The sequence below is a fragment of the Oncorhynchus mykiss genome, chromosome 22 (genome assembly GCF_013265735.2).
Source record: "Oncorhynchus mykiss isolate Arlee chromosome 22, USDA_OmykA_1.1, whole genome shotgun sequence".
Lineage (NCBI taxonomy): Eukaryota > Metazoa > Chordata > Actinopteri > Salmoniformes > Salmonidae > Oncorhynchus > Oncorhynchus mykiss.
Window position 1 is genome coordinate 17,301,684 of NC_048586.1, and position 27,145 is coordinate 17,328,828.

General features: G+C 40.3%; 1 protein-coding gene across 1 annotated transcript in view; it reads left to right on the forward strand.

The window, feature by feature from the left end:
- The first annotated feature begins 916 nt into the window (after positions 1-916).
- Positions 917-27,145, forward strand: part of LOC110501520 (activin receptor type-1C) — a 28,685-nt gene continuing 2,456 nt past the window's right edge. The window contains exons 1-8 of the mRNA XM_021579162.2: positions 917-1,238; positions 4,919-5,149; positions 20,235-20,486; positions 20,802-21,032; positions 21,329-21,496; positions 24,514-24,670; positions 26,117-26,241; positions 26,686-26,816. Of these exons, the coding sequence (XP_021434837.2) occupies positions 1,169-1,238; positions 4,919-5,149; positions 20,235-20,486; positions 20,802-21,032; positions 21,329-21,496; positions 24,514-24,670; positions 26,117-26,241; positions 26,686-26,816 (1,365 nt within the window). The 5' untranslated portion in view covers positions 917-1,168. The remainder of the gene's footprint in view (positions 1,239-4,918; positions 5,150-20,234; positions 20,487-20,801; positions 21,033-21,328; positions 21,497-24,513; positions 24,671-26,116; positions 26,242-26,685; positions 26,817-27,145) is intronic.

Sequence of the window (27,145 nt, forward strand, 5' to 3'; positions counted from 1 at the left end):
TAAAAATTCCCTTTGAGGACTGCAGAGGACAGTCTTATGATAATGGGGCCAACATGAGAGGAAAAAACAAAGGTGTCCAAGCCAGACTCCTGGAAATGAATCCAAGAGTTCTATTTGTGCGATGTGGGGCTCACACATTGGACCTGGTTGTGGCTGATGCTGTTAAAAGCTCTGTCGATGCCACTTTGGCATCTTATACAAACTGTACGCCTTGTTCTCAGCCTCCACATAGTGATGGGCCATCCTGAAAAAACATGTGGACATCACTTTGAAGATGTGGACTGAGACAAGGTGGGAGAGTAACGTTAAGGGTGTCGAGCCACTGAGGTATCAGGCAGCAGCGGCGAGAGAAACATTGATTTGAGGTGAAGGATCAAACCAAAGACCCTGTGATAAAGATTGAGGCCCAGTCCTTGTCAGAGGAGGTGGGATCATACCGCTTCGGCATCTGTACAGCATCTAGCCATACACGCTAGAACCGCCACTGACGTGACGAATAAACGTTGAAACGATTTATAAACTAGTTTATAGATCGTGAAATGGGAGAACAAAATATTGCTTATCTTAGACTTGGATGTATTTTTTTTACATCGTCTTATCTTAATGTTTTGACTGATGACAATATTGCTTTACTGCAGCAATATTGTCTTCTGAAATGTCTAAATAGGTAAAGGAGAATGCAGCTGATTGTGGTGCCAGTTGCAGAGGTGGGTTCGTCAGTCCTCACAAACATGTTTTAATTGTACTGCTATGATTTTGTTGGGAAAACCTTAACCCAAGCACAGGACAATTTTATAAATTTGAAACTTGTTAAATGTAGGCGCAAATGTTTATTTATGACAAACAAGTGTGCTCCACGATGAAATGGTTGCCATTGACATAGGCTATAGAGGACAACTTCTCAGACATTCGACAGTTAAGGGGCGTTCGTTCAGCACTATTTCATTCGCATGTCTTTATCGGTGGGCTGGAGCGTTAATCCCTTTAAATTCCAGTCGACAGAGGCGGAGCAAATCACCCTGCTGCGTATTCAGTTCTCTCACTTGTTATTTAGATTGGAGCAATGCGAAGTGTGCACATGACGGATTTACCACGAAAGTAATGATTTACTTTAGGAAAACGGTATAGACAGGCGTCCGCGAACCAAGCAGATGGTGCTCCTCCGGCCATGACTCGTACCAGGCTCCCCACGGTTGAAGCGGCGTTGATATTTCTATCTGTCGCACAGCTGAGCACAGGTAGGCTATATGGGAAACGTTCGCTGGGTTTCTTATTGAAACTGTGCGACCACTGCATGTATCATGGGTTGTTTAGGCGGTAATTATAGGCTCTTTTGCTGTGTCTGATGCTCAGTGCTTGACGTGCAGGAGCTCATCGGAGGACTGGCAACTCAAACGTTATACTGCTTGAGCTCCTGTTCCTTTTATAGAATATTAGCTCAAAAGCATTGTGCGGCCCCTGCACCTAAATATAAACCGTACCGGCACCCACAATGATTACCGGGACCTATTTCAGTTCAAGTCGAGTACTGCTTATGCTGGAACGTTTGATAGTTGGACTTCAAATTTACAGCCTGATAGTTTGAGGAGACTCAGTAATATGTTGACTGCCGTTCATGTATGATACAGTTTGCTACATATCTTTTTGTGAACACGTTTTGTACCCCTGAACAGTATGCAATATCTACATTATAATCATCTGAAAAATAGCTAATGTTAAAAGATCAGTCTTAAACGTGGTTTATTTTTGAATCAACTTGATAGACGTTCACAGGTTCATCTGCAATATGACTTGTGTAGGCTACTATGTCATAAACCTAATTTACTCTATAGTGTTAAAATGAATTGTATTTTCCTGAGGCTCAATTTGTTCCACCTTTGTAAAATGAACCGAACACAAATGTTAATACCTTTTACATGTTTATTTATTATTATTACGGTGCTTTTAAAACTTTATTGACAGTACTATGATGAAAAGTTGATTTTCTATGAATGGGTAGATGTAATGTTATCTCATGATTAGAGGCTCTTTATATTCAACAGTGAAGCCCCTGATAAAGTAGGAGTTGTTTTTCTTACTTAGTCCTGTTTACAGAAAATAGTTAGATATTACTCATTCATCTTTTCTAATACCAGCCATTTTCAAGGGTTTTGGTTGGACCATATCCTACCATAATGTTGTATGGTCTGTGCCTTGATGGTGCAGACTACTGAAGAGACTACCGAAGCTATGTCATATTATAGTGTACTATGATCTAAAATCCTGGCATTGGCACTTATTCTGCTGATAGCTGCTATTTCGAAGAAGGGTCTACTTGAGTAAAGGACAGCACGGTGCTTGCTTAGTGAGGACCACTCCTTCTTTTAGATTCGGCTCACACGAGGCTCGAACCCAGGACCTCTGCATTGCTAGCACACGTGAAGATGTTTCTGAACACGTTTACATTTATGTGGAAGCAACCTTCATGACTGATGAGAGGGTTAGAGGGACAAAGGTTGGCATGTTTGGTTGTAGCCTCTGTGACTTTCTCACTCATCATTATTAATGAATTATTCATCATTTTTCTTAATCATGGCATCCTCTATATAGCCTAACTCTCGCACACTCACACATTTAATAGTTTTTTCTTGTGACTACTGATACTTTTTAACATTTATAATTAGCAGGTTTTATGTGTTTTAACAAACCTTTTTATTTTTGTACTTGTGTATTGTATATTGCAGTGGAGGCTTCTGTGGGGAGGACGGCTCAATAATGACTGGAACGGAGCAAACGGAATGGCATCAAACACATGGAAACCATGTGTTTGATACCATTCCACTGATTCTGCTCCAGCCATTACCAGGAGCCTGTCCTCCCCCAGTTAAGGTACCACCGACCTCCTGTGGTATATTGCTTCCAACCACACCTGCACACGGTTTTAAATATATATACTTATTTTTTTGTCTATATTGTTGTTTATAACCTGTTTTTCTTTTGTGCAAATAAATTAAACTTAAAGTAAATATTAACCTTTTTGACTACTTTAATACACTAAGTGAATTTTGTCCAAATATACTTATGACTTCTTCAAATAGGGGGACTAGATATAAGTGCTTTCATTTCTAAACAGTATAACAGATATGAATGAAAATACCCTTAAAATAAAATGATGTTCTGTACTGTCGCCTCATATGAAACATTTGATCCAAAATGCTGGAGTATAGCGCCAAATGTAAACATTTTAGCTTCACTGTCCAAATGCATAAGGAGGGGAGTGTATGTCTAACACATTTTAAGATGCATTACAAGGTTACATTTTTCAACAAAAATGAACAATTATTACAGTAATTCTGGTCATTTGCATGACAATTAATCATTATCCAAAATTCTACAAGCCCATGGGGATAAGCAAGAACAACAAGTGAGACCCAATCATCACTATAAGATAATTGAGGTGACCATTAAACCATTTACAGTATATGAGTTGCTTGTAGTAACAATTGCAGTGCGGTTTTATAGTGATATGTCATGATTGTGAACCACAGATGGCAATCAAGACATAGTATCCAGAGCCACAGGTTGCCTGCATGTCAGAGCTGGTTTCCCCATTAGTTAGATCTTTATTGTACATAGGCACTGTGTAATTTGCTGCCTTTATGAGTAGGTATAAATTACCAGACATCCAACTGTTCACAATAGTGTGCCTCTTATGCTAGAAACTCTCTTGTATCTTAGTGTGCCTGTCCATGCTTGCCATACAACCCTCTTCTTTCGCGATAGCCAGTGTATAATGTAAACACTCAATGGTAGATGGCGCGGCAGGTAGCCTAGTTTCGATCCCAGCTCAGACGGGCAAAATCTGGAGTGCGCTGGCAACCGGTGGGTCGCTGGCATCATCCTAGATACCATTGCCTGCCATTGCTCTAGGGGCTTTGCACTGCAGCTGACCCATTGCTTCCAGACCCTCGGGTTTGTGTGTGTGTGTGTGTGTGTGTGTGTGTGTCTCGGTTGAGTTGTGAGCATAAAGACACGATTCCGTTCACTAAGTTAAGGGACAATAAAGTACATCTTATCGGGGACTGACCCTGCAATTAAGGTGTGTTTTGGTCATCATTTAGTCAGTGTCAGGTAGCCAGACCTATTTGATGCCTACTTCTGCCGCAAAAAGTTTGCTCGCTTTGTCAGGAATATGCGCAATCTGGGAAACGGGCCCAAAGTCTTTTGTGACTGTGTGTGTGTGTGTATATACAAAAAATGAATTCGTACTCTTATTAAAAAGTGAAATTCCAACTTCACGATGGAGGAAGTCACCCAGGAATCTTGTAAAGGCATACTTGGACAAGTGAAGTCATTACCACATTTCACTGTTTTGAACGCAACATACATTTGGAATGGATTAGCCTGTTCATCTTCCCATCAGTAGTGTTGTCGAACATCTGAGGGCGTTCTGATATTCAGAGAAATCGAGCTTCGCTCAGACATGTAGCAGGGACCTGAGAGAGTGATCCGAGAGATTCCCTACAGGTCCAACCAGGCAAACCTCTCTGCCCTTATAAAAGATGGACACAGACTGATAGTATAGACCTTATAAGTAGGAAAGCCATGCTGTCCTCATCGCTTTATCAAATCAGGACAGGAGTGTGTAGAATCTCCAGGAAGAGCACAGGACTATCTGGGTGTTAATATCTGGGTTCTAAATGAACAGGCATTATACTTGTTTCCCCCGCCCCTGAATTGATTTTTAAAAAAGACTGTTTTCCATGCTGTAGCTGATATGGCTTTGTCCTAAAACATGAGTTATACAGCTGTTAATGTTCTTCAGAAGTCTAAGTGGTATGCAAAGCCTGGCAAGAAAGGCTCTAGAAAATCACAAACGTAAGAGTTGTACGAAGACATGTCATTAAGCCAGACGTCTGATGTCACCCTGTTGTTCCAGCTCTGAAGTGTGTGTGCCAGCTATGTAACAACAACACCTGTGAGACAGGCGCGGACGGGGCCTGCTGGAACTCTGTGATGCTGATCAACGGGAAGGAGGAGGCCGTCAAGTCCTGTCTGTCCCCGGCTGAGATGAGGGGACAGGTCTTCTGCTACAGCTCCCGGAACGTCTCCAAGAGGAACTGCTGCTTCACAGACTTCTGCAACAACGAGACCCTGCATCTGCATCCAGGTAGTTACGAAGCTTTGATAGTTCATTTTATTTATTATCACTTTTGGTGCAATTTTTGCAAGTATGTGGTAAATTTTCACAACTTTTAGTCAAATTCAAAACAGATAATCAGAAAGGCAATTTTCAATTGACTAAGTACAATACACAAAATGATACACTCACTTTTCACCACTGCTTTACTAAAATTGCATTGGCCAATACAGTACAGTACCACTGTAATATATGCCATGTAGAGTCCACACATTTTGGTATGTGACCCCAGTGGGAAAACTGGTATTGCTAGTGCCATGCTCTTATGAACTGAGCCACGTACAGGGCCACTACAATATATAAGTACAATAAAATACAATACACAATTACAATACAGGTGGAAGATGTATGATTGCCATCCCGATGAGCGTACCACCCTCCTTCAGGCCGTGGATGAGGCATGCAATTGATTTCAATCTAGACCAACAGTGCCTTCAGAAAGTATTCACACATCTTGGCATTTACCACATTTTTTAAAATGTTACAGCCTGAATTTAAAATGGTTTACATTGAGATTTATTATGTCACCAAGCCTACACGCAATACCCCATAATGTCAAAGTGGCGGGGCGGCAGGGTAGCCTAGTGGTTAGAGCGTTGGACTAGTAACCGGAAAGTTGCGAGTTCAAACCCCCGAGCTGACAAGGTACAAATCTGTCGTTCTGCCCCTGAACAGGCAGTTAACCCACTGTTCCCAGGCCGTCATTGAAAATAAGAATTTGTTCTTAACTGACTTGCCTGGTTAAATAAAGGTAAAAAAAAAAAAATAAAAAAAAAAAAAAAAAAAAGTGGAATTATGTTGTTAGATTTTTTTCAACATAAAAAAGAAATTAAAAGCTGAAGTGTCTTGAGGCAATTAGTATTCAACCCCTTTGTTACCTCATCACTGTACCCCACACATACAATTATCTGTAAGGTCCCTCAGAATTTCAAACACATATTCAACCACAAAGACCAGGGAGGTTTTCCAATGTCTCTCAAAGAAGGGCACCTATTGGTTGATTGGTAAAAATAAAAAGCTGACATTGAATATCCCCCTTTTTTTTTTTTTTTATTGTTTTTTGAGCATGGTGAACTTATTATTTACACTTTGGATGGTCACTATAAAGATACAAGTGTCCTTCCTAAATCATTTGCCGGAGAGGCCAATGGTGACTTTAAAACCGTTACAGAGGTTAATGGCTGTGATAGGAGAAAACTGAGGATGGATCAACAGCATTGTAGTTACTCCTAACCTAATTGACAGTGTAAAAAAAGAAGCCTGTACAGAATAAAAAATATTCCATAACATGAATCCTGTTTGCAACAAGTACTGCAAAAAAATGTGGGGAAGCAATTAACATTTTGTCCTGAATACAAAGTGTTATGTTTGGGGCAAGTCCAATACAACACATTACTGAGTACCACTCTCCATATTTTTAAGTGTACTGTTGGCTGCATCATGTTATGGGTATGCTTGTATTCATTAAGGACTGGAGTTTTTCAGGATAAAAAAGAAACGCAATCGAGCTAAGCATAGGCAAGCTCAGAGAGGAAAGCCTGGTTCAGTCTGCTTTCAACCAGACACTGGGAGATGAACTTGCCTTTCAGCAGGACAATAACCTAAAACACAAGCCCAAATCTACACTGGAGTTGCTTACCAAGAAGACAGTGAATGTTCCTGAGTGGCTTAGTTAGAGTTTTGACTTAAATCTGTTTGAAAATCTATGGCAAGACCTGAAAATGGTTGCCTAGCAATGATAAACAACCACACATTTTACAGAACTTGAAGAATTGGACAAATGTTGCACAATCTAGGTTTGGAAAGCTCTTAGAGACTTACCCAGAAAGAGTCACAGCTGTAGTCACTGCCAATGGTGATTATAACCTGTATTGAGGGTTGAGGGTTGTATAATTGTCTAACCAAAATATTTTAGTTTTATTTTCCATATACAATACCAGTCAGAAGTTTGGACACACCTACTCATTCAAGGGTTTTTCTTTATTTGTACCATTTTATACATTGTAGAATAATAGTGACGACAATAACACATATGGAATCATGTAGTAACCAAAAAATATATATTTTATATTTGAAATTCTTCAAAGTAGCCACCCTTTGCCTGATGATAGCGTTGCACACTCTTGGCATTCTCTCAACCAGTTTCATGAGGTAGTCACCTGGAATGCATTTCAATTAACAGGTGTACCTTGTTAAAAGTTGCAGAATGTTTTTCCTTAATGTGTTTGAGCCAATTAGTTGTGTTGTGACAAGGTAGGGGTCGTATACAGAAGATAGCCCTGTTTGGTAAAAGACCAAGTCCATGTTATGGCAAGAACAGCTCAAATAAGCAAAGAGAAACAACACTCCACTCACTACCGGTCAAAAGTTTTAGAACATATACATACTTATTCAAGGTTTGTTCTTTATTTTTACTATTTTCTACATTGTATAACAATCATGATGACATCAAAACTCTGAAATAACACATGTGGAATGATGTAGTAACCCCAAAAGTGTTAAAACAAATCAAAATATATTTTATATTCTTCAAAGTAGCCACCCTTTGCCTTGATGACATCTTTGCACACTTGGAATTATCTCAACCAGCTTCATGATGAATGCATTTCCAACAGTCTTGAAGGAGTTCCCACATATGCTGAGCACTTTTCCTTCACTCTGCAGTCCAACTCATCCCAAACCATCTCAATTGGGTTGAGGTCGGGTGATTGTGGAGGCCAGGTCATCCGATGTCGCACTCCATCACTCTCCTTGGTCAAATAGCCCTTACACAGCCTGGAGGTGTGTTTTGGGTCATTGTTCTGTTGAAAAACAAATGATAGTCCAACTAAACGCAAACCAGGTGGGATATCGCTGCAGAAAGCTGTGGTAGCCATGCTGGTTAAGTGTGCCTTAAATTCTAAATAAATCACAGACCGTGTCACAGGCAAGCAACCCCACACAATAAAACCTCCTCTGTGCTTTACAGTTGGAAATACACATGCGAGATCATCCGTTCACCCACACCGCGCCTCACAAAGACACGGCGGTTGGAACCAAAAATCTCAAATTTGGACTCCAGACCAAAGGACAGATTTCCATCTGTGTAATGTCCATTTCTCGGGTTTCTTGGCCCAAGCAAGTCTCTTCTTATTATTGGGGTTCTTTTGTAGTGGTTTCTTTGCAGCAATTCGACCACGAAGGCCTGATTCACACAGTCTCCTCTGAACAGTTGATGTTGAGATGTGTCTGTTACTTTGGACTCTGAAGCATTTATTTGGTCTACAATTTCTGAGGCTTTAAACTCTAATGAACTTATCCTCTGCAACAGAGGTAACTCTGGGTCTTCTATTCCTGTGGCGGTCCTCATGAGAGCCAGTTTCATCATAGTTCTTGATGGTTTTTTTGACTGCACTTGAAGAAACTTTCAAAGTCAAGGGGCGTATACGTTCTGAAGGCATTGTATGTCGGGCTTAGATCCGTCGTGACAAAAGGTTTTCCCCCAGGTGCATGAACAATGAGGATATTTACTGAGCTTTCGATGAGCACCTATGGCCAAATACTCAAGACAGGCTTGACGCAAACTAGTGCTAAACATTGTTTCTTTAATTTATTTAATTTGATTACATTGTGAATGTCTTCTTTGATCACACGTGGGATGGAAATGTGATGTTCAGTCCAATTTTACTACTAATGTTTTTATAGTATGTGAAATTTTGGAAAATGTATTGTGCTTTAAATGCCAGGATGTCACACTCCTTTCAGATTTTCACCTAGTAGACTTTGCTGCACACTTGAGGAAGATAATCATATTTTGAGGCCCATGTCTGTCTGACAATAGCTGACGCTCTGTACCAAAATGAACGAATGGTGGGAATTGACGTATTAGATGACACGTTCTCAGAAGGAGGAGCCTAGTATGCTGTTATTTATTGCTTAATGCATTACATTTATACTAAACAGAATGTTATAAATAGTATGTCGTACGATTAGTACACAGTATGCATTTTAAGTAGTAGGCAAGAAAGATTTCAGAATATTTTTTTCTTCACTTTTTTGGAATCCCTAAATAGCCCAATATCCTAGAATAGAAGATCAGGTACTCTTCATATCCTCTGATTTGACACATCTGACTTGTTCTATACAGGTATTATATACAGTGAGTGTCATGAGGAGCTTAGAGTCGTTGAAACAGGTGTTTTAGTGCTGGGATTGAACATCCTTTAGTTCTTCAGGTCCAGGGTTAGTAATAACTGCATTACAAGAATCCAATATACATTTAAGTACATCGCATACCAATCATCATTATCATTTTAGACCCTGGTGTTTTAATGTGAAAAATAATCAAACACATAGTGAAAGCAACATTCTTGAAAAGTAACATTCATCAATTGTTGATCCCCTTTGGTTATGAATGGATTGGATTAGCATGTTGAATTGCCTGCTGATGTTTTGGAAAAGAAACGGTACACTTGCTGAGGCCGCTCTGTTTAAGAGATGTACTGACTACACTCTACCCTTTATTCATCAGTGCCTGTTCTCAGCCCTTAATAACAGTTCCCCTGGTTACCAGATTGATTAGAGGGACTGAAGCAGAGCGGTCCAAATGCTTCCAAATTGCCCGAGCTCAGTGGCGACCCGTCATTTATTTTTGTCTGTCTCTCATTTTAAGGTCAACCCTGTTATGTGAACTAAACTCTCATTTTAATATATTCCTTAAACAAAAATTGTTTTCAAAAGAGACATTGAACATCTAATTGTCAAATCATAGGGTAAAATCAGATGAGCTGGTTCTACTCTTTTTGGCCATTTTCTGGTGTTTTGTGGTGTGGTCGAGCGTAACATGTCAATCCTGTTTACCCATAGGTTAGACATATTTGAACACATTTTTGTTGTTATGCTTGCATTCAATTATCACTCCCTGTTGTACACAACAAGCTTCCATTCCCCATGTCACAAGGGGGTTTATGGCTGATTTTAAGATGACATGGTCAACCCTGTTACTTTTTATTTGGCACTTAATAGGCACTTACTATAGTAAATTGAGATGGGAAAACTTGTTTTTTTATGAAGTTGAACATGTTGATAAGTAACTGCTTGTTAAGGTTACGATTAGGGTGAGGTCTAGAATAAGGGTTAAAGTTGGGGTAAGTTTATGGCTACGGTTAGTAAATGTTTAGTTAAAATGTTACTATCCAAATGAAGTGTTACTGCTATGCAGTGTTGGAAAAAGTACCCAATTGTCATACTTGAGTAAAAGTAAAGATACCTTAATAGAAAATGACTCAAGTAAATGTGAGTCACCCAGTAAAATACTACTTGTGTAAAAGTCCTAAAGTATTTGGTTTTAAATATACTTAAGTATCAAAAGTAAATGTAATTGCTAAAATATACTTAAGTAGTAAAATAAAAGTATACATTTCAAATTCCTTATAAACTCAGCAAAAAAAGAAACATCCTCTCACTGTCACCTGCATTTATTTACATGTATGTGTAAATATTTGTATGAACATAAGATTCAACAACTGAGATGTGACTAACGGAAATGGACATGTGACTAACGGAAATTGAATAATGTGTCCCTGGGTCAAAATCAAAAGTACAGTCAGTATCTGGTGTGGCCACCAGCTGCATTAAGTACCGCAGTGTATCGCCTCCTCATGGACTGCACCAGATTTGCCAGTTCTTGCTGTGAGACCTGCAAGTTCCAGGACATTTCTGGGGGAATGGCCCTAGCCCTCACCCTCCGATCCAAAAGGTCCCAGATGTGCTCAATGGGATTGAGATCCGGGCTCTTCGCTGGCCATGGCCAAAACACTGACGTTCCTGTCTTGCAGGAAATCATGCACAGAACGAGCAGTATGGCTGGTGGCATTGTCATGCTGTGACACACCACCCAAGACCATGACGGACCCTCCACCCCCGAATCGATCCCGCTCCAGAGTACAGGTCTCGGTGTAATGCTCATTCCTTCGACGATAAACGTGAATATGACCATCACCCCTGGTGAGACAAAACCACGACTCGTCAGTGAAGAGCACGGTGCCGGTGATGTCTGGTGAGGACCTGCCTTACAACAGGCCTACAAGCCCTCAGTCTAGCTTCTCTCAGCCTATTACAGACAGCCTGAGCACTGATTGTGCGTTCCTGGTGTAAATCGGGAAGTTGTTTTTGCCATCCTGTAGCTATCCCTTCAGGTGTGATGTTCGAATGTACCGATCCTGTGCAGGTGTTGTTACACATGGTCTGCCACTGTGAGCACGATCAGCTGTCCGTCCTGTCTCCCTGTAGCGCTGTCTTAAGCGTCTCACAGTACGGACATGGCAATTTATTGCCCTGGCCACATCTGCAGTCCTTGTGCCTCCTTGCAGCATGCCTACAGCACGTTCACGCAGATGAGCAGGGACCCTGGGCATCTTTCTTTTTATGTTTTTCAGAGTCAGTAGAAAGGCCTCTTTAGTGTCCTAAGTTTTCATAACTGTGACCTTAATTGCCTACCATCTGTAAGCTGTCAGTGTCTTAACGACTGTTCCACAGGTGCATGTTCATTAATTAAGGTTCATTGAACAAGCATGGGAAACAGTGTTTAAACCTGAAAAAATGAAGATCTGTGAAGTTATTTGGATTTTTATGAATTATCTTTGAGTCCTGAAAAAGGGACGTTTCTTTTTTAGCTGAGTTTATTAAGCAAACCAGATGGCTCCATTTGCTTATTTAAAAAAAGTTACGGACAGCCAGGGGCGCGCTGCAACACTCAGACAATTTACAAGCTACGCATTTGTGTTTAGTGAGTCCGCCAGATCAGAGGCAGTAGGGATGACCAGGGATATTCTCTTGATAAGTGTGTGAATTAGACAATGTTCCTGTCCTGCTAAGCATTCATAATGTAACGAGTACTTTTGGGTGTCAGGGAAAATGGAGTAGAAAGTACATCATTTTCTTTAGGAATGTAGTGAAGTAAATGTTGTCAAAAAATATAAATAGTAAAGTACAGATACCCCAAAAAACGACTAAAGTAGTACTTTCAAATATTTTTGACTTAAGTACTTTACACCACTGCTGCTATGTTTTTGGTTCTTATTGTAAAGAGTAGACCACATGACTGAAAGGGCAGATGAGATGACGTTAGCCCATTACAGTTGGAATGTTAGACGTTTTATTCGATTAGGATCTCTTTTAGCCCACCAAGGGCTAGTCTTCAAAGATTCCTTTAGAAATGTAAAAACATACCGAAAATCTATAGTAACATGTGTCTGTGCGTGTAAAATACTGTATCTGTCTTGTCAGAATGACTGCCTCCATGTTGAGGTAAACCATTGGAGCCGTCTGTGTTTTGGGGAAAAATGAAACGAGGTACTCTATTTCAAACAGCTGATGTGGATTTCTATAAATGTGCCTATTTTCATACCGTCTCATAAACATTGAGATAGAGGTATTGTGATTTGGATAAGAACGTTTGAATTTGTCAAAAACGATGAATGACATGAGATTGCTACCCTAACACATGCCGCCCCCAAAGTAGCCTCCCAACATTAGACAAAAAAGATTAGTGGCCTACTCAAAGCACACGGGGAAGTAGATATGTCCTAAGTGCATCCAACTGATATGCATGTTGAAAAACATTCCAGTATCTTTTAACCAGTAGGGCAATGGAGGTTAGAGGCTGATTTCCTGTTGTTTTGCACTTTTCCTTGAGTGATTTTCTTTGCTCTACTGGGACCTAGAATAGGCTTTTAGGTAAAAGGGAAAGACATGTTATGAAATACTTGACTTGGGTTGTCGACTTGTGTTCACATATCTGACTCTGTGTACAGTTCTCACTCTGTCGATGTTGCAAGACATCTTACTAGATGAGGACACTCAAAGACTATTGCTGTATTGGGGATAGCTAAGACCACCAGGTTAAACAAACATGACACCACTTGAGCTTTCGCCTGGTGTTACACAAAGCAACTTCATACAATTTTAGTTGCATTTATTACCACAAGACCTTCCTCTCCAGTTAAGGTGCCACCAACCTCCTTTGGTTGCAAGTGACATCATCTCAAGCAACTTTGCTGTTACATGAAGCAACTCATTTACAAAAAAAAATGTAACCTTTTATCTAACTAGGCATGTCGGTTAAGAACAAATTCCTATTTACAATGACAACTCACTGTTCCCCGGTAGGCCAACTGCCTTGTTCAGGGGCAGAACGACAGATTTTGAATTTGTCAGCTCAGGGATTTGATCCAGCAACCTACTGGCCCAACGCTCTAACCACTAGGATAAAATTGCATGCAAGAGCCAATCAAATTGAAGCTGCTTGTTTGAGAATTCCATTCTCACCCCATGTCATCTGCTGCGTTACATTGGGGTTTCACAAATGATTTGTTTATCCAACCATTTAGTTATTGTAACAGCAAGGATATATATAAGACATGCAGCCTGTAAAATATTGCTAGCTAGCCAAAATGACAATGCAAACACCAAGACAGCTAGCTAGCTAGCAACAAGCTAACCACTCTAGCAACGAACTAAGATGGCTAACACAGTTCAATTAGCAGAATGTCAGCCAAAATCCATCTCAATACAGTAAAATCCATCTTCTCCCATTGCCAGCTAGTGGGCTTCCTCTCACTACCACATTTGGTAGTGAGTGGAAACGCCAAGCGGATGCTTCACATCTCCATCCGGTGAAATATCTGTCTCATTGTTCAATCTGTGGTGCTAGTCTCTGTTCTGTCAACGCAGATCGTGGGTTGTGCTGCACAGCACTGACAGCTGTGTTGACATGACAACTTGGTCGAAATTCTGAACCATCGAATGGCTCATGTGACAAAAGGGTTTGATTTGCGCAACTAGTTGCAAGCAACAGCCAATCAAGGTTGGATGCATCCAGATGAAATTTAAAGTTTCAGATGAGCAGCTTATTAGTGTCAGGGGAGTGTCTTGTTTTGCACGCTTTGTATAAAATGCAGCATGACAGGATCTTTATAAAACAACATAGCTCTTTATTAGCTAGCTATAACTGGCGCGTTCATGTGTCTTCGGTCATGATCAACGGAAAATACCCAATGACCTGGGTGGTCTTAACCAATCATAGTGCAGTATGATATGACGGTAGAATGCAACCAATTACAATTCAGTATGTTGACACACATGAATATTACAGGGGTTGTTTCACAAAGCAATAGAAAAGCAACTCTGTTGCAAGCAGCTAAAATGACGTGAAATTGTGTAACAGCTCTATGCTGAGTGCAGTTTTGGTATTGTTGATATTATGGCTATTTTCAACTTTGAAAAATAACTGTTCAACATAGAAAGAATACTGCTTTAGTACATTATTTTCCATTACTTTATTATGACGTCATTTTGTATTACTTTATTACACTAGTAGTGCCATGGGAATTCTAGCATTCTGTTATCAAAGTGTGAGGTTTTGAGAAGGAGATGTTGTTGTCCCTGAAATGGTTGTTTCTAACCAAATTGTCCCTATCCACCCACTGAAAAAAATCAAGGACTGTAAAATGTCAACTGCTCATTATTTAAACATAATGACAAGGTTATACTTGCACTGCATTAGGATTATGTCTGGCAGTACAGACGTGTCTGGCAGTACATGGATGATTTCAGAGTCAAGATCCTGTCAGGTCCATAATTATTGGCACCCTTGATAAAGATGAGCAACAAAGACTATATAAAATAAATAATATAAATACTGAGCTATATTGCATGCTCCAGAAAATTTGGAAACGTTATACTAATACAATTGCTCAGAGAAATAGATGTGGTTGAACAAGTAGCCTAATACAAAAAATCTAAAGAAAGATAGGGGTCAAAATGATTGTCATCCCTGTTTTCAATACTCTATCACCCTCCCCTTATGTTTCTGAGATTGGAGAACACATAGGGAGGGATCTTAGACCATTCCTCCATGTTGTCCTTCGCCTGCGCTTATGGACTGCCATCTTCAATTCAAACCACAGGTTTTCAATGGGGTTCAAGCGGACTTGAGACTGAGAAGGCCATTGCGAAATGTTGATTTTTGTGGTCAATTAAAAATGTATTTGTGGATTTTGATGTGTGCTTGGGGTTATTGTCTTGCTGGAATATCTACTTGCGGCCAAGTGTCAGCCTCCTGACAGAGGTAACTAGATTTTTATCTAAATTGTCCTGATACTTGGTAATGAATGGCATGAATGATGCCGTTGACCTTAACAAAGGCCACAGGACCAGTGGAAGCAAAATAGCCCCATAACGTCAAAGATACCCCACCATTTGACCTGAGGTATAAGGTGCTTTTCTGCATATGCTTCTGTTTTTTGACGCCACCACTGGTGTGCGTGGCCAAAGAGCTCTATTTTCATGTCATGTCAGAGCACCGCCTGGAGATTGATAAAAAAACATTAGCACTCGGATTCGAAACGGTGACGATGTTATCCTCACAAGGGGCGTGCGCTAGGGTAATATTGGCACCCTTGTTATCAATAACATATCTTTTTTTTTGTCTTTATCAAGGGTGCTAATAATTATGGACCTGACTGGACATATCACCAAGATTTATTTGTAATTAAATTTTTTAAATTTTGCCCCCTTTTCTCCCCAATTTCGTGGTATCCAATTGTTAGTAATTACTATCTTGTCTTGGCGTCGCCCCACGGACCTCCCGGTCGCGGCCAGCTGCGACAGAGCCTGGACGCGAACCCAGAGTCTCTGGTGGCACAGCTAGCGCTGCGATGCAGTGCAACGCCACAAGGAAAGGTACAGCCAGAGCGGCTTGTTTAAATCCAATTGTTGCAGCAGGCTCAACCGATACCCTGCCCATTTCTTTACAGACAGAAGAACTATCCAATAGTTGTTTACAGCACACAGCACTTCACACTGAGTGAAAGAAACATGCGTGCTGGCAGCTGAAAATCACGATCACGGATAATTACAAAACATACTTGTGTAAAAATCGTATTCGGAAGGTTCTCCATATCTGTTACTACTGTATACTAATTTTGTCTGAATACTCGGTTTACTGTACATGTAAACAGGGCTGAAAAGTGACTGGTCGCAGGAATAAATCATATAACATTTTATTTGTCACATACACATGGTAAGCAGATGTTAATGCGAGTGTAGTGAAATGCTTGTGCTTCTAGTTCCGACAATGCAGTAATAACCAATGAGTAATCTAACCGAACAATTTCACAACAACTACCTTATACACACAAGTGTAAAGGGATGAAGAATATGTACATAAAAACATATGAATGAGTGATGGTACAGAACGGCATAGGCAAGATGCAGTAGATGGTATCGAGTACAGTATATACATATGAGATGAGTAATGTAGGGAATGTAAACAAAGTGGCATAGTTTAAAGTGGCTAGTGATACATGTATTTATTACATAAAGATGCAGTAGATGATATAGGGTACAGTATATACATATACATATGAGATGAGTAATGTAGGGTATGTAAACATTATATTAAGTGGCATTGTATAAAGTGGCTAGTGATACATTTTTTTTACATCAATTTTTCCATTATTAAAGTGGCTGGAGTTGAGTCAGTATGTTGGCAGCAGCCACTCACTGTTAGTGGTTGCTGTTTAACAGTCTGATGGCCTTGAGAATAGAAGCTGTTTTTCAGTTTCTCAGTCCCTGCTTTGATGCACCTGTACTGACCTCGCCTTCTGGATGATAGCAGGGTGAACAGGCAGTGGCTCGGGTGGTTCTTGTCCTTGATGATCTTTATGGCCTTCCTGTGACATCGGGTGGTGTAGGTGTCCTGGAGGGCAGGTAGTTTGCCCCCAGTGATGCGTTGTGCAGACCTCACTACCCTCTGGAGAGCCTTACGGTTCTGGCCACTGACTGTATGTTGTAGACCCTATTTTAGTTGTTGTGCTCACCATCGTTTGAGACATCGCATGCTCTTCAATACAGGGTGGGCGTCATGTTTTGTTTGATTTAATGTACTAAAATGTGAATAACATTTTAATTTCAACTTTCAAATTGTACCACAAAGATGGTTGGAGGTCAACACATCAGCCAATGTTGATTTGAGTGAGAATATATATCGTTTTAAATTAAACTGTCAATCTTCCATAGGAAACCTTTTGAAATCATAGAAATATAGATAATAGAATTGACATTCCTATTCAAGTTTAAATTAAACAGAGGGTGGACCGGTGGCCATCTTTCTGGTAGTAATTAGGGGTTCACAGCGAAGTTATGAACCTATATTGTTATTCTTAGATTCTAATTTGGCACACAGAAACTAGATGCCATGAGTTACTTGGTAAAAAAATAGTGGCACCGATTGGCCAACAGGTGGTGCTTGTATAAGCAGTCTCTCTTAAACCCTCATATCTGCCCGTGTAACCTAGAGACTTGAAACTATGTATGTAGGGGTCTTTCGTCATGGTGAAGAAATTTGCATCAAGGACCCATAATGTCTATCAGGATAGATTTTCCTCCATCTTGGACATTTGGGAAAACCTTAGAAAAACGTCTTCTCATAAACCATAGGACCAAATGGCACCAAATTCGGAATGTAGACCCATGATCCGTATTAGCTTAGTTTGGGTAAAAAGATGGCTGACTTATCAAAAATCAGATTTTTATGTGTCCATTTAAATCCACTCCACAGTGGCGTATCAACTTGAAACTTATCATCGCTATCATGGACATCCCTAAGATGAACCACGCTGAATTTGGTATTTATGTAAAAAAAAAAACAACAACAGTGAAACTATTAATACATTCTTTACATATATAACGCGAAGGCTGAAAATCACCTGTAATCATCTCCTCCAGAACCATACGTCAGATTCTCCACACATTTTGTATTTAGACCCACTACATCAGTGTTTAATGGTTTTGAGATTTGTTTTTGTTGCATTCAAATATGGCCGCACTGTAACTATAGATGCACATATGCTAATGAAAAAATGTATACTTAAAAAATCTTTCTCATGAACCATAAATCAGATTGGTTGATCAGATTAGGTCCTGATCTATGGATTTCACATAACTGACCAGGGGTGCCAGCTTATGGTAGTGAAATTAACATTAAATTCTCTGGGAACAGCTCTGGTGGACATTCCTGCAGTCAGCATGCCAATTGCACACTCCCTCAATGCTGGAGAATGTGTGGCATTGTGTTGTGTAACAAAACTGCACATTTTAGTGTCCTCTTATTGTCCCCAGCACAAGGTGGACCTGTATAATGGCATGGCATTTAATCAGCTTCTTGATATGCCACACCTGTCAGGTGACTGGATTATCTTCACAAAGGAGAAATGCTCAGTAACGGGGATGTAAACAAATGTGTGCACAAAATGTTAGAGAAATAAGCTTTTTGTGCGTATGGAACATTTCAGGGATTTTTAATTTCAGCTCATGAAACATGGGACACTTTACATGTTCCATTCATATTTTGGTTCAGTGTAATTAGCCTAATGAATTTGAGAATGATTAGTTGCTGCATTAAAAGTGGGCCATGCTACACCACTAGATGGCACCATATCACACCAGGGATATAAGAACTGAACCAATGGACATGAGGCCATGAAATTTGGTATGTATGCCTTATGTATATGTCCTTAGAAGCTGTATGAATATAAATTCACTGCAACCTTAGCTGCACCAGACCAGTTGGTGGCACTATAGATGTCATTGGCAACAGTGGCACCATAGGATACTATAGCAATAGCTATAGATCAAGTAGACTTTGTCTCATGAAAATTAATGTTAGATTAAAATTATGCAGATGAACAATGTGAAACATTTTGAAAATAAGACTGAAAATATTTCCTAAAAATATTTCCTTAACTTAAACCATTAGCCAAATTGACCACAGAATTGGTATAAAAAATCAATACTAGACTAAACTTCACTAGCGTCATCCTTGTGGTATTGAGAGGTAAACATGGTAATGCTTCCTCTGATTGTCCATAAAGGAAGGTAGCGCCTACATGCTAGAGGGCTTGCTTTGTCCTTTCTGTCATCCTGTGTATCCCGGTCATTGCTGCTCACAGCTATATTTAGAAGTGAACATTTACATTTTAATTTATATTTCAATAGTGTACCGGCTAAATTGCAGTGGTCTGAACTTGGGATAGGCTCATTCTACCGATGACGGGCACAACACGGACACCTCGGATGATGTAAAATAGGTTCTTGGCTACAACATACGTGTTTACACGTTTTTTTCGTAAAAAATAATGTAGTCAAATGATACAACTTGTTTGATAACCCTGTTTGTAAGCTTTCAAATGATATCAAACTCAACCGTTTTTTCAGTGATGAAGACATGGATGTAGGGTGTGGTATGCAAAATGGGTCAACTTTGAGCACCTCTGTTTTGGCATTCAGGTCATTTGCATTAACCCATTTTTGCGCTGACTCGATGCACACTCACTGGACTCTACCCACAGACTCAGACATACTGACACTCCAACAGACACGCACGCTCACACACACAAAACACACACATGCGCATTGACGTCACACACACACGCAAACACACACGCACACTGCTGCTACTCTGTTTATTATCTATCCTGATTGCCTAATACATTTGAACCCTTACCTACATGTACGTATTACCTCAACTACCTTGTATCCCTGCAGATTGACTTGGTACTGGTACTCCTTGTGTATTTTCTATATGCTAATTTTCTTACATTTGAAAACGAGCTCATAAGTAAGCTTTTCAGGGTAAAGTCTACACCTGTTAGATTCGGCGCATTTGACAAATACAATTTTAATTTGTTTTGGTAGAGATTTCACATTTTGATCAGAAGCTGCAACAGCATGTAACGACTGACTACATTATTGGTAGTAATGGGTGTAAAGTGGTTGGAAATCACCACTAGAGGACATGGAAATAATTAAGTATTAGCCTATGTATGATTTGGGTTCAGGAAGTTAATTTTTTAATTTTTATCCCTAATGTAAAAATCCCCATCCACCTTTTTAAACCTTATATCCCAAATGTGTGGGGCCATTGCACATTCATCTACTGATCAAGTCTTGTTATTGTAAGACCCTCTTTGTTTCTTACATAGTGTTCTTACAGTATGTTGCTGTGTCTGTGTAGGCTATGTAGAGAGGCCTTCGGAGGAGCCCGGCTGGGGCAGACTGGAGCTGGCAGCAGTCATCCTGGTGCCCTCTACCCTGCTCTGTGTGAGCATCCTGCTGGGTGTGTGTGTGGTGCAGAGCCAGCCCTGTGCCTACAACCGGGCCCACAAGAATGACGCGGAGGAGCCCCTGGATGACCAAAGTCTTATGTCCCCCGATAAGTGTCTTAAAGACCTCATCTACGATATGAGCACCTCCGGCTCAGGCTCCGGTAAGAGAGAGTCTATACATGTATGGTTCAATGTACAGTCATAGAAACATAATCACTACAATGGGCATCCCCCATCAAGCCCATGGGTCTCTAATGGGGATTCTATTTAGGCATGCACGGGGGAGAGCAGGTAATGGTGCTCTGATAGATGGACCTCATAACCAACTTAGCATTTTACATCAATTTGATGTTTTAATATTGAAAATTGGGCAGCAAGTGTGAGTAACAACACACTGAGTTCAGAGATTATAATTGGATTATGTTCCTGACGGAGCATTTGCAACGGATTCATCTGATTTTTGTTTTGTTTTACAGGGCTACCACTGCTGGTACAAAGGACAATAGCTCGGACAATCGTGCTACAGGAGACCATTGGGAAGGGCCGCTTCGGGGAGGTGTGGCGAGGGAAGTGGCGAGGGGAGGACGTTGCGGTGAAGATCTTTTCATCCCGTGACGAGAGGTCCTGGTTCAGAGAAGCAGAGATCTATCAGACCATCATGCTCCGACACGAGAATATCCTGGGATTCATTGCAGCTGATAACAAAGGAACTTATTGACATATTTGGTCCAAATGGCACCCTATTCCCTATATAGTGCACTACTTTTCACCAGCGCCCTATATACTATATAGGGAATAGGGTGCCATCTGGGACGCATCCTTGATATAACTGCCCTTGATATGCTATTTTGACTATGTCGTGACTTAGGAAAAACTCCTGGCCCTAACTACATTTCATGTCATGTACATTGTTTTAAGGTGTGACAAGAAGCTTTCTCAAGTATGACTGTACACGTACACTAACCCCAGGTGTATGACCATGCCCTTTTGCTGTCTTCTGCAGATAACGGCTCTTGGACCCAGCTGTGGCTGGTGACCGAGTACCACGAGCACGGCTCCCTGTTCGACTACCTGAACAGGTACACGGTGTCTGTGGACGGCATGATCGTTCTGGCCTTGTCCATCGCCAGCGGCCTGGCACACCTCCACATGGAGATCATTGGCACTCAGGGTGAGGTGTTGGCACCTTTTACCTTCCCGTAATGGAAATTTAAGATGACTATCATTATTAGATTCAGAGTGATTGATATAATGTAGCATATTTAGGGTCTCTGTATCCTACAGGTCCACAGATATACCACGCACTACAAGGCTTATTTGTAGTGTGGTATAGGCTTCAATAACAATAGAAAACCTATGTATCTGTCAGTCTAGTTTTGGACTGATGCCATTTCCACTTTAGATATTCTATTGAACATCCCACAGGATTGGCATGTTTTCTCGTAGTGGAAATAATGATTCACCAAAGGTCAGAACTATAATTACAGGGACTTGGCGAGGGCCTCCTTTTATAACAGAACAACCATAGAAAATCCTCTTTCTAATCTTAGAAAAGCTACTTTCCAAAGCACACTTATTTATGTTGCTAGTTACTTGCGGATGTGAGCTTGTTGCAGTCACAAAGATAGCCTTATTTCTATACAAATGGTTTCTTCTGGATTATTTTTCTTTAACATGTTTGCACAGTACTACTGTTAATCTATTGTTAGCATCTATTTTGCAAGGGCAATATAACAGTGACAACAAACATCTGTCGATGTTAGCAAGTTATTGAATAGACATGAAATATAACCATAACCAGGGTTGGGGAGTAACGGATTACATGTACATGTAGTCCGTTACATGTAAGGGATTACAAAAAACTGGTTACTGTAAATATTGTAATCAGATTACAGATACTTTTGAAAAACTAGATGATTACTTCACGGATTACTTTTAAATTCGGAAAGGATGTTTGCAAAAAGAAATATTTGACACTTCTCTGTTTTCTCAATGACATTCAAATCAGCATTGAAAGAAGGTCCAAGTTTAAATTTGTTCCACCTTGAGCAAGTCTGACCACAAGTCAGAGACCACTATGATTACACACCAAATGTGTTTGATGACTCGTGGGAAAGGAGCAGGAATGGGCTTTTGTAGGCTACAGCCCAAACTATGTCTTCCAATGGTGCGACTGCTGTCGGCATCAGAAGATTATCCAACTTGAATAAACGCTTGGAGGTAAGGATGACAGCAGTGGTGTAGTCTACGGCGATACAGCTAACACTTATTATTGATATCTACATAGCGCATTAACGTGAATCACACTGCTGCTCTGTCATTTAGCTATTTGTGACTTATGGATTGTGGTTGTTGTGGATGGCTGTTCACAAATATAAATATATATTGAACCCAATAATGGTTGAATTCAAGAAGTTTAAGCTGCCTATCAATCATTGTTTTTGAAACCAGTGGACAGCCAGTGAAATATGCGCTCTTGTAACAGCTGCATAGTGCGGGTCCCAGCCTATGGAATAAAAGTGGGGCTTTTATTGCTCAATCTAATTCATGCCGATAAAAAAAAAAAAAAAAATCCATATGCCTAATGGAGACATGCTCAAACTCGCACACGTTTGATAGACTTAAAGGGGCAGTCTGTAGTTGCTACATCCATTTTGGAGTTATAAATTATATATACATTACCAGTCAAAAGTTTGGACACACTCATTCCAGGTTTTTTCTTTATGTGAAGACATCAACATTATGAAATAGTACATATGGAATCATGTAGTAACCAAAACGTGTTAAACAAATCAAAATATATTTTATATTCAAAGTAACCACCCTTTGCCTTGATGACAGCTTTGCATACTCTTGGCATTCTCTCAATCAGCTTCATGAGGAATGCTTTTCCAACAGTTCCCACATATGCTGAGCACTTGTTGGCTGCTTTTCCGCCACTCTGCGGTCCAACTCAACCCAAACATCCCAATTGGGTTGAGGTCTGGTGTTTGTGGAGGCCAGGTCATCTGGCCCTTACACAGCCTGGAGGTGTGTTGGGTCATTGTCCTGTTGATAAACAAATTATACTCCCACTAAGTGCAAACCAGATGGGATGGCGTATCGCTGCAGAATGCTGTTGTAGCCATGCTGTTTAAGTATGCCTTGAATTCTAAAAATATCAGTGTCACCATCAAAGCATCAGCACATTATGTATGGTCAGTCCTTGCATCCATAGCTCTGTCTATTAATCTTAGAGTGGTTACATTTCTCCAGGCCCATCCCTCAGTTTTTTACCAAAACAGGGGCGACCATTTTGTTATTGTTTCATCTGTGGATTTGCCCTTTTAAAAAGCTGTACATTATCAAGATATCAAATTGTCACCACCAAATAGGTAAGCAATAGGCCTATAGCAAATGCAGCACATGGCATTCATTTTTCACATGTAAGTAGCACTTTTCAGTAGTGCTCAAAGCATACCATTCCATGAGCGCAGCATTATTTTTCAACCTGAATCAATGAGCCCAATCAGTCCTCCATGACAACAAAATCATGAACAACAGAGTAGGCCTGGCTATTAAGTCCTTAGTTTTGGGGTTATGCTCAGGTAAAACAATTTGGCTAATCTATACTTCCATATTTCCAAGTCCTATTCTTGAATATCAAGGGTATAACATTTACTGGAATGACTGGAATTCTGATAGACTTTGGTTTTTAATGTAAAGATAGAACTTAATCGTATTATTATATGTAGTAGAAAGCGATGGGTTAGAGGAAGCCTACATAACCAACCCATAAATTAAAATTTAACATCCATATATGGCCAGCTATGTAAACTTTAACATTGCTTTATCCTGCAATAGATGTTGTTCAATTGGTAACATAATGTTTGTCTTCTTCTAATGCCTCTTAAGGGGGAAGTAATCTAAAAGTAACTGAATGTAATCAGATTACATTACTGAGTTTGGGTAGTCCAAAAGTTACATTACTGATTACAATTTTGGACAGATAACTAGTAACTGTAACAGATTACATTTAGAAAGTAACTTACCCAACCCTGAATAACTATGTTGTAATGTGTGCATCCATTCATAGCACTAGACATGTATTTTGCAAGGGCCATACAACAGTGACAATACACCCATGTATCACTTTAGCAAGTTATTTAAATTACATGTAATAAAACTGAGTTGTGTTGTGTTTTACAGGGAAACCTGCCATTGCCCACAGAGACATCAAGTCTAAAAATATTCTGGTGAAGAAGAATGGGACGGCTGTCATAGCAGACCTCGGATTGGCTGTGAAACACGACTCCAGTACCAACATCATTGATATACCGGCCAATCACAGAGTAGGAACAAAGAGGTAACTAGGCAGCTTTTAACTGAGAGAAAATACCATGGGCTTGTCTATTGGGCACTTTGATCAACGTTTTCAATTATTAGTATTTGATCTTTTTATATCTTTTTAGAGAGATGGAGGGAGCAATATTGGCCGACAATCAGGAAGGTCTCACGTTGACTTTGAGTGTGTCCAAAATGCCACAGCTCGAGTCAGAAATGGTGCACTAGGGAATAGGGTGCCATTTGGGAAGCATCCAAGTCTTTACATCTCCCTTGCCCTCGTTTGTTTATGAAATTGATGGCTAGCCGACAGGTATCCTCTTCCACGCGCTACCTCCATCATTCAGAGCTCCTATTTTTAGGACACCATGTGTCGTTTGTTAACTGTTAATATAGTGATGGGACCGCTGCTCACATGGAGCCCTGTCTTCTGTCTATATAATAATAAAATGTCTTTGTCTGTGTGTCTCTGTGTGCCTGCTGCCTGTCTGCTGCCTGTCTGCAGGGTGGGAAATGAACTTTTTGGTCCAGCAGCCACTGGAGGAAGATTATTTTACTGTCCAAAATGTATTTTTCTCCGCAATTACACCACAAATCACCCCCCAAAAATGTATTACTAGTAAGAAGTAATTGTTTATATTTCTTAATTTCCTTTCATTTTTGTGACCTGCTTCTTTTTAAGCAATGTATGTTAACATGAATCATTTCGATCCAACAAGCCAAACAGATAAACAGTTCTACAGCTGAACATCAAGAATCAACAAAGTGCCTGCCCTGCCACAAAATGCTGAGTGATACAGCTTCTATTTTAGTTCAGGGCTCAATGCTGACATTTTTTTACAAGAAGTACATGATGTTCTCATGAGTAGAAATGTAGAAGCACAATAATAAATCAAGGAGAGCAACGACTAAAGGTTAATTAATAAAAGTTTGTGGGAGTGATCCATCCTCAATCAAGCACAGTCATTAGGTGAGACAAAAATGTTCAGCTGGCCCTTTAAGGGACCAGCTGTGGCACTTGCTTGTCTGTGATGGAGAAGAAAAAAATCATCTCAGACTGCGATGTCTTCCTAGCAGCAGACAGTTGCAGCAAACTCAAACTAACTTTGATAAACAACCTAGCATGTGAACACTGTCCAAGAAACAACGACAAAGTCACACATTTAGTAGCCTTTCTTGTCAGTTCGACAAACCACTACGTGTGGGCTTTGGATAGAAGAAAAAAACAGTTCCCAAATGCTCTGTGTGACCACCTGCCAACATGGCGTGTGAAATATAGCTATAGTACATTCTTACCCGCCGATGACAAACTATACTCTCATTTGGCGGGTGGATGGTGATCATTTCCAACCCTGCCTGTCTGTGTATCTCTGCCAGGACGTTGAGTGTCTTCAGATGCGTCAGTGTTGACTCACTCCCACTAATACCCTGTTGGTTAGTAGTTAACGTGTTCATCCTCCCTCGGCAGGTACATGGCCCCAGAACTGCTGGATGACACGATCAATATTGGCAGCTTTGAGTCATTCAAGCGGGCAGACATCTACTCCCTGGGCCTTGTATTCTGGGAACTGGCAAGGAGGTGTTCCATCAGGGGTACGTCTTTTTAAAACTCTTAGTACAAAAGCGACCGGAAGCAAATACAATGGAAGGCTACTAGAAATGGCAGTATTTAAAGCTGAAGCTAATACTCTATTCCCTGTATGCACTATAGGGTGCCATTTGCGACACCTTCAAGTTATTTAACTCTTAGTACAAAAGCAACATTTAAGCAAATGAAAGGGAAGTCTAGTCTGTGCAGCTAATGCACTCAGAGAAATGACACTGGAGTAGTGATTGATGCAGTTACTGGTTTATTTGGTAGGCAATGCATATACTTTATTCAGTGATTCATCATTTAATGAATATTAATCAATTATAATTTTACCACTGATATTAAGTAAACACAATTTCTCATATTGCCATGGAACTGATGATGAAGGATGGTACATTTGTGCCAGGGAAATGAAGAAATGTGCTTGTTTCCCCCCCCACCCACAGGACTTCAAGAAGATTTTCAGGTGCCTTACTATGATATGGTGCCTTCAGATCCTTCTGTGGAGGACATGAGAAAGATCGTCTGTGACCAGAAACTGAGACCCAACATTCCCAACCAGTGGCAGAGCTGTGAGGTGAGAGATTTTTTTTTTGACTGGGATAGGGTTGCAACTTTTCCAACTTTTCCAGAAACCCCGGTTGGATGATTCCTGGAATCGGTAGGGAATAAGCAGGAACTCCGGGAATCCTCAGAACGGGAAGCCTAGGAATTTTTGGACAAATTTTACAACCCTAGACTTAAAAAAAATAAACAAGAATCATTTAGCTTCCACTACAGAGCCATATTATGTATATTAGCTTGGTTAGCATTTAGAATTGTACCTCTGTAAATTGAACTTCTGTTTTTGAGGAAGGTTTTACTTGCAATGACTGATATGGGGTTGTCTAACCTAACTCATTTGAA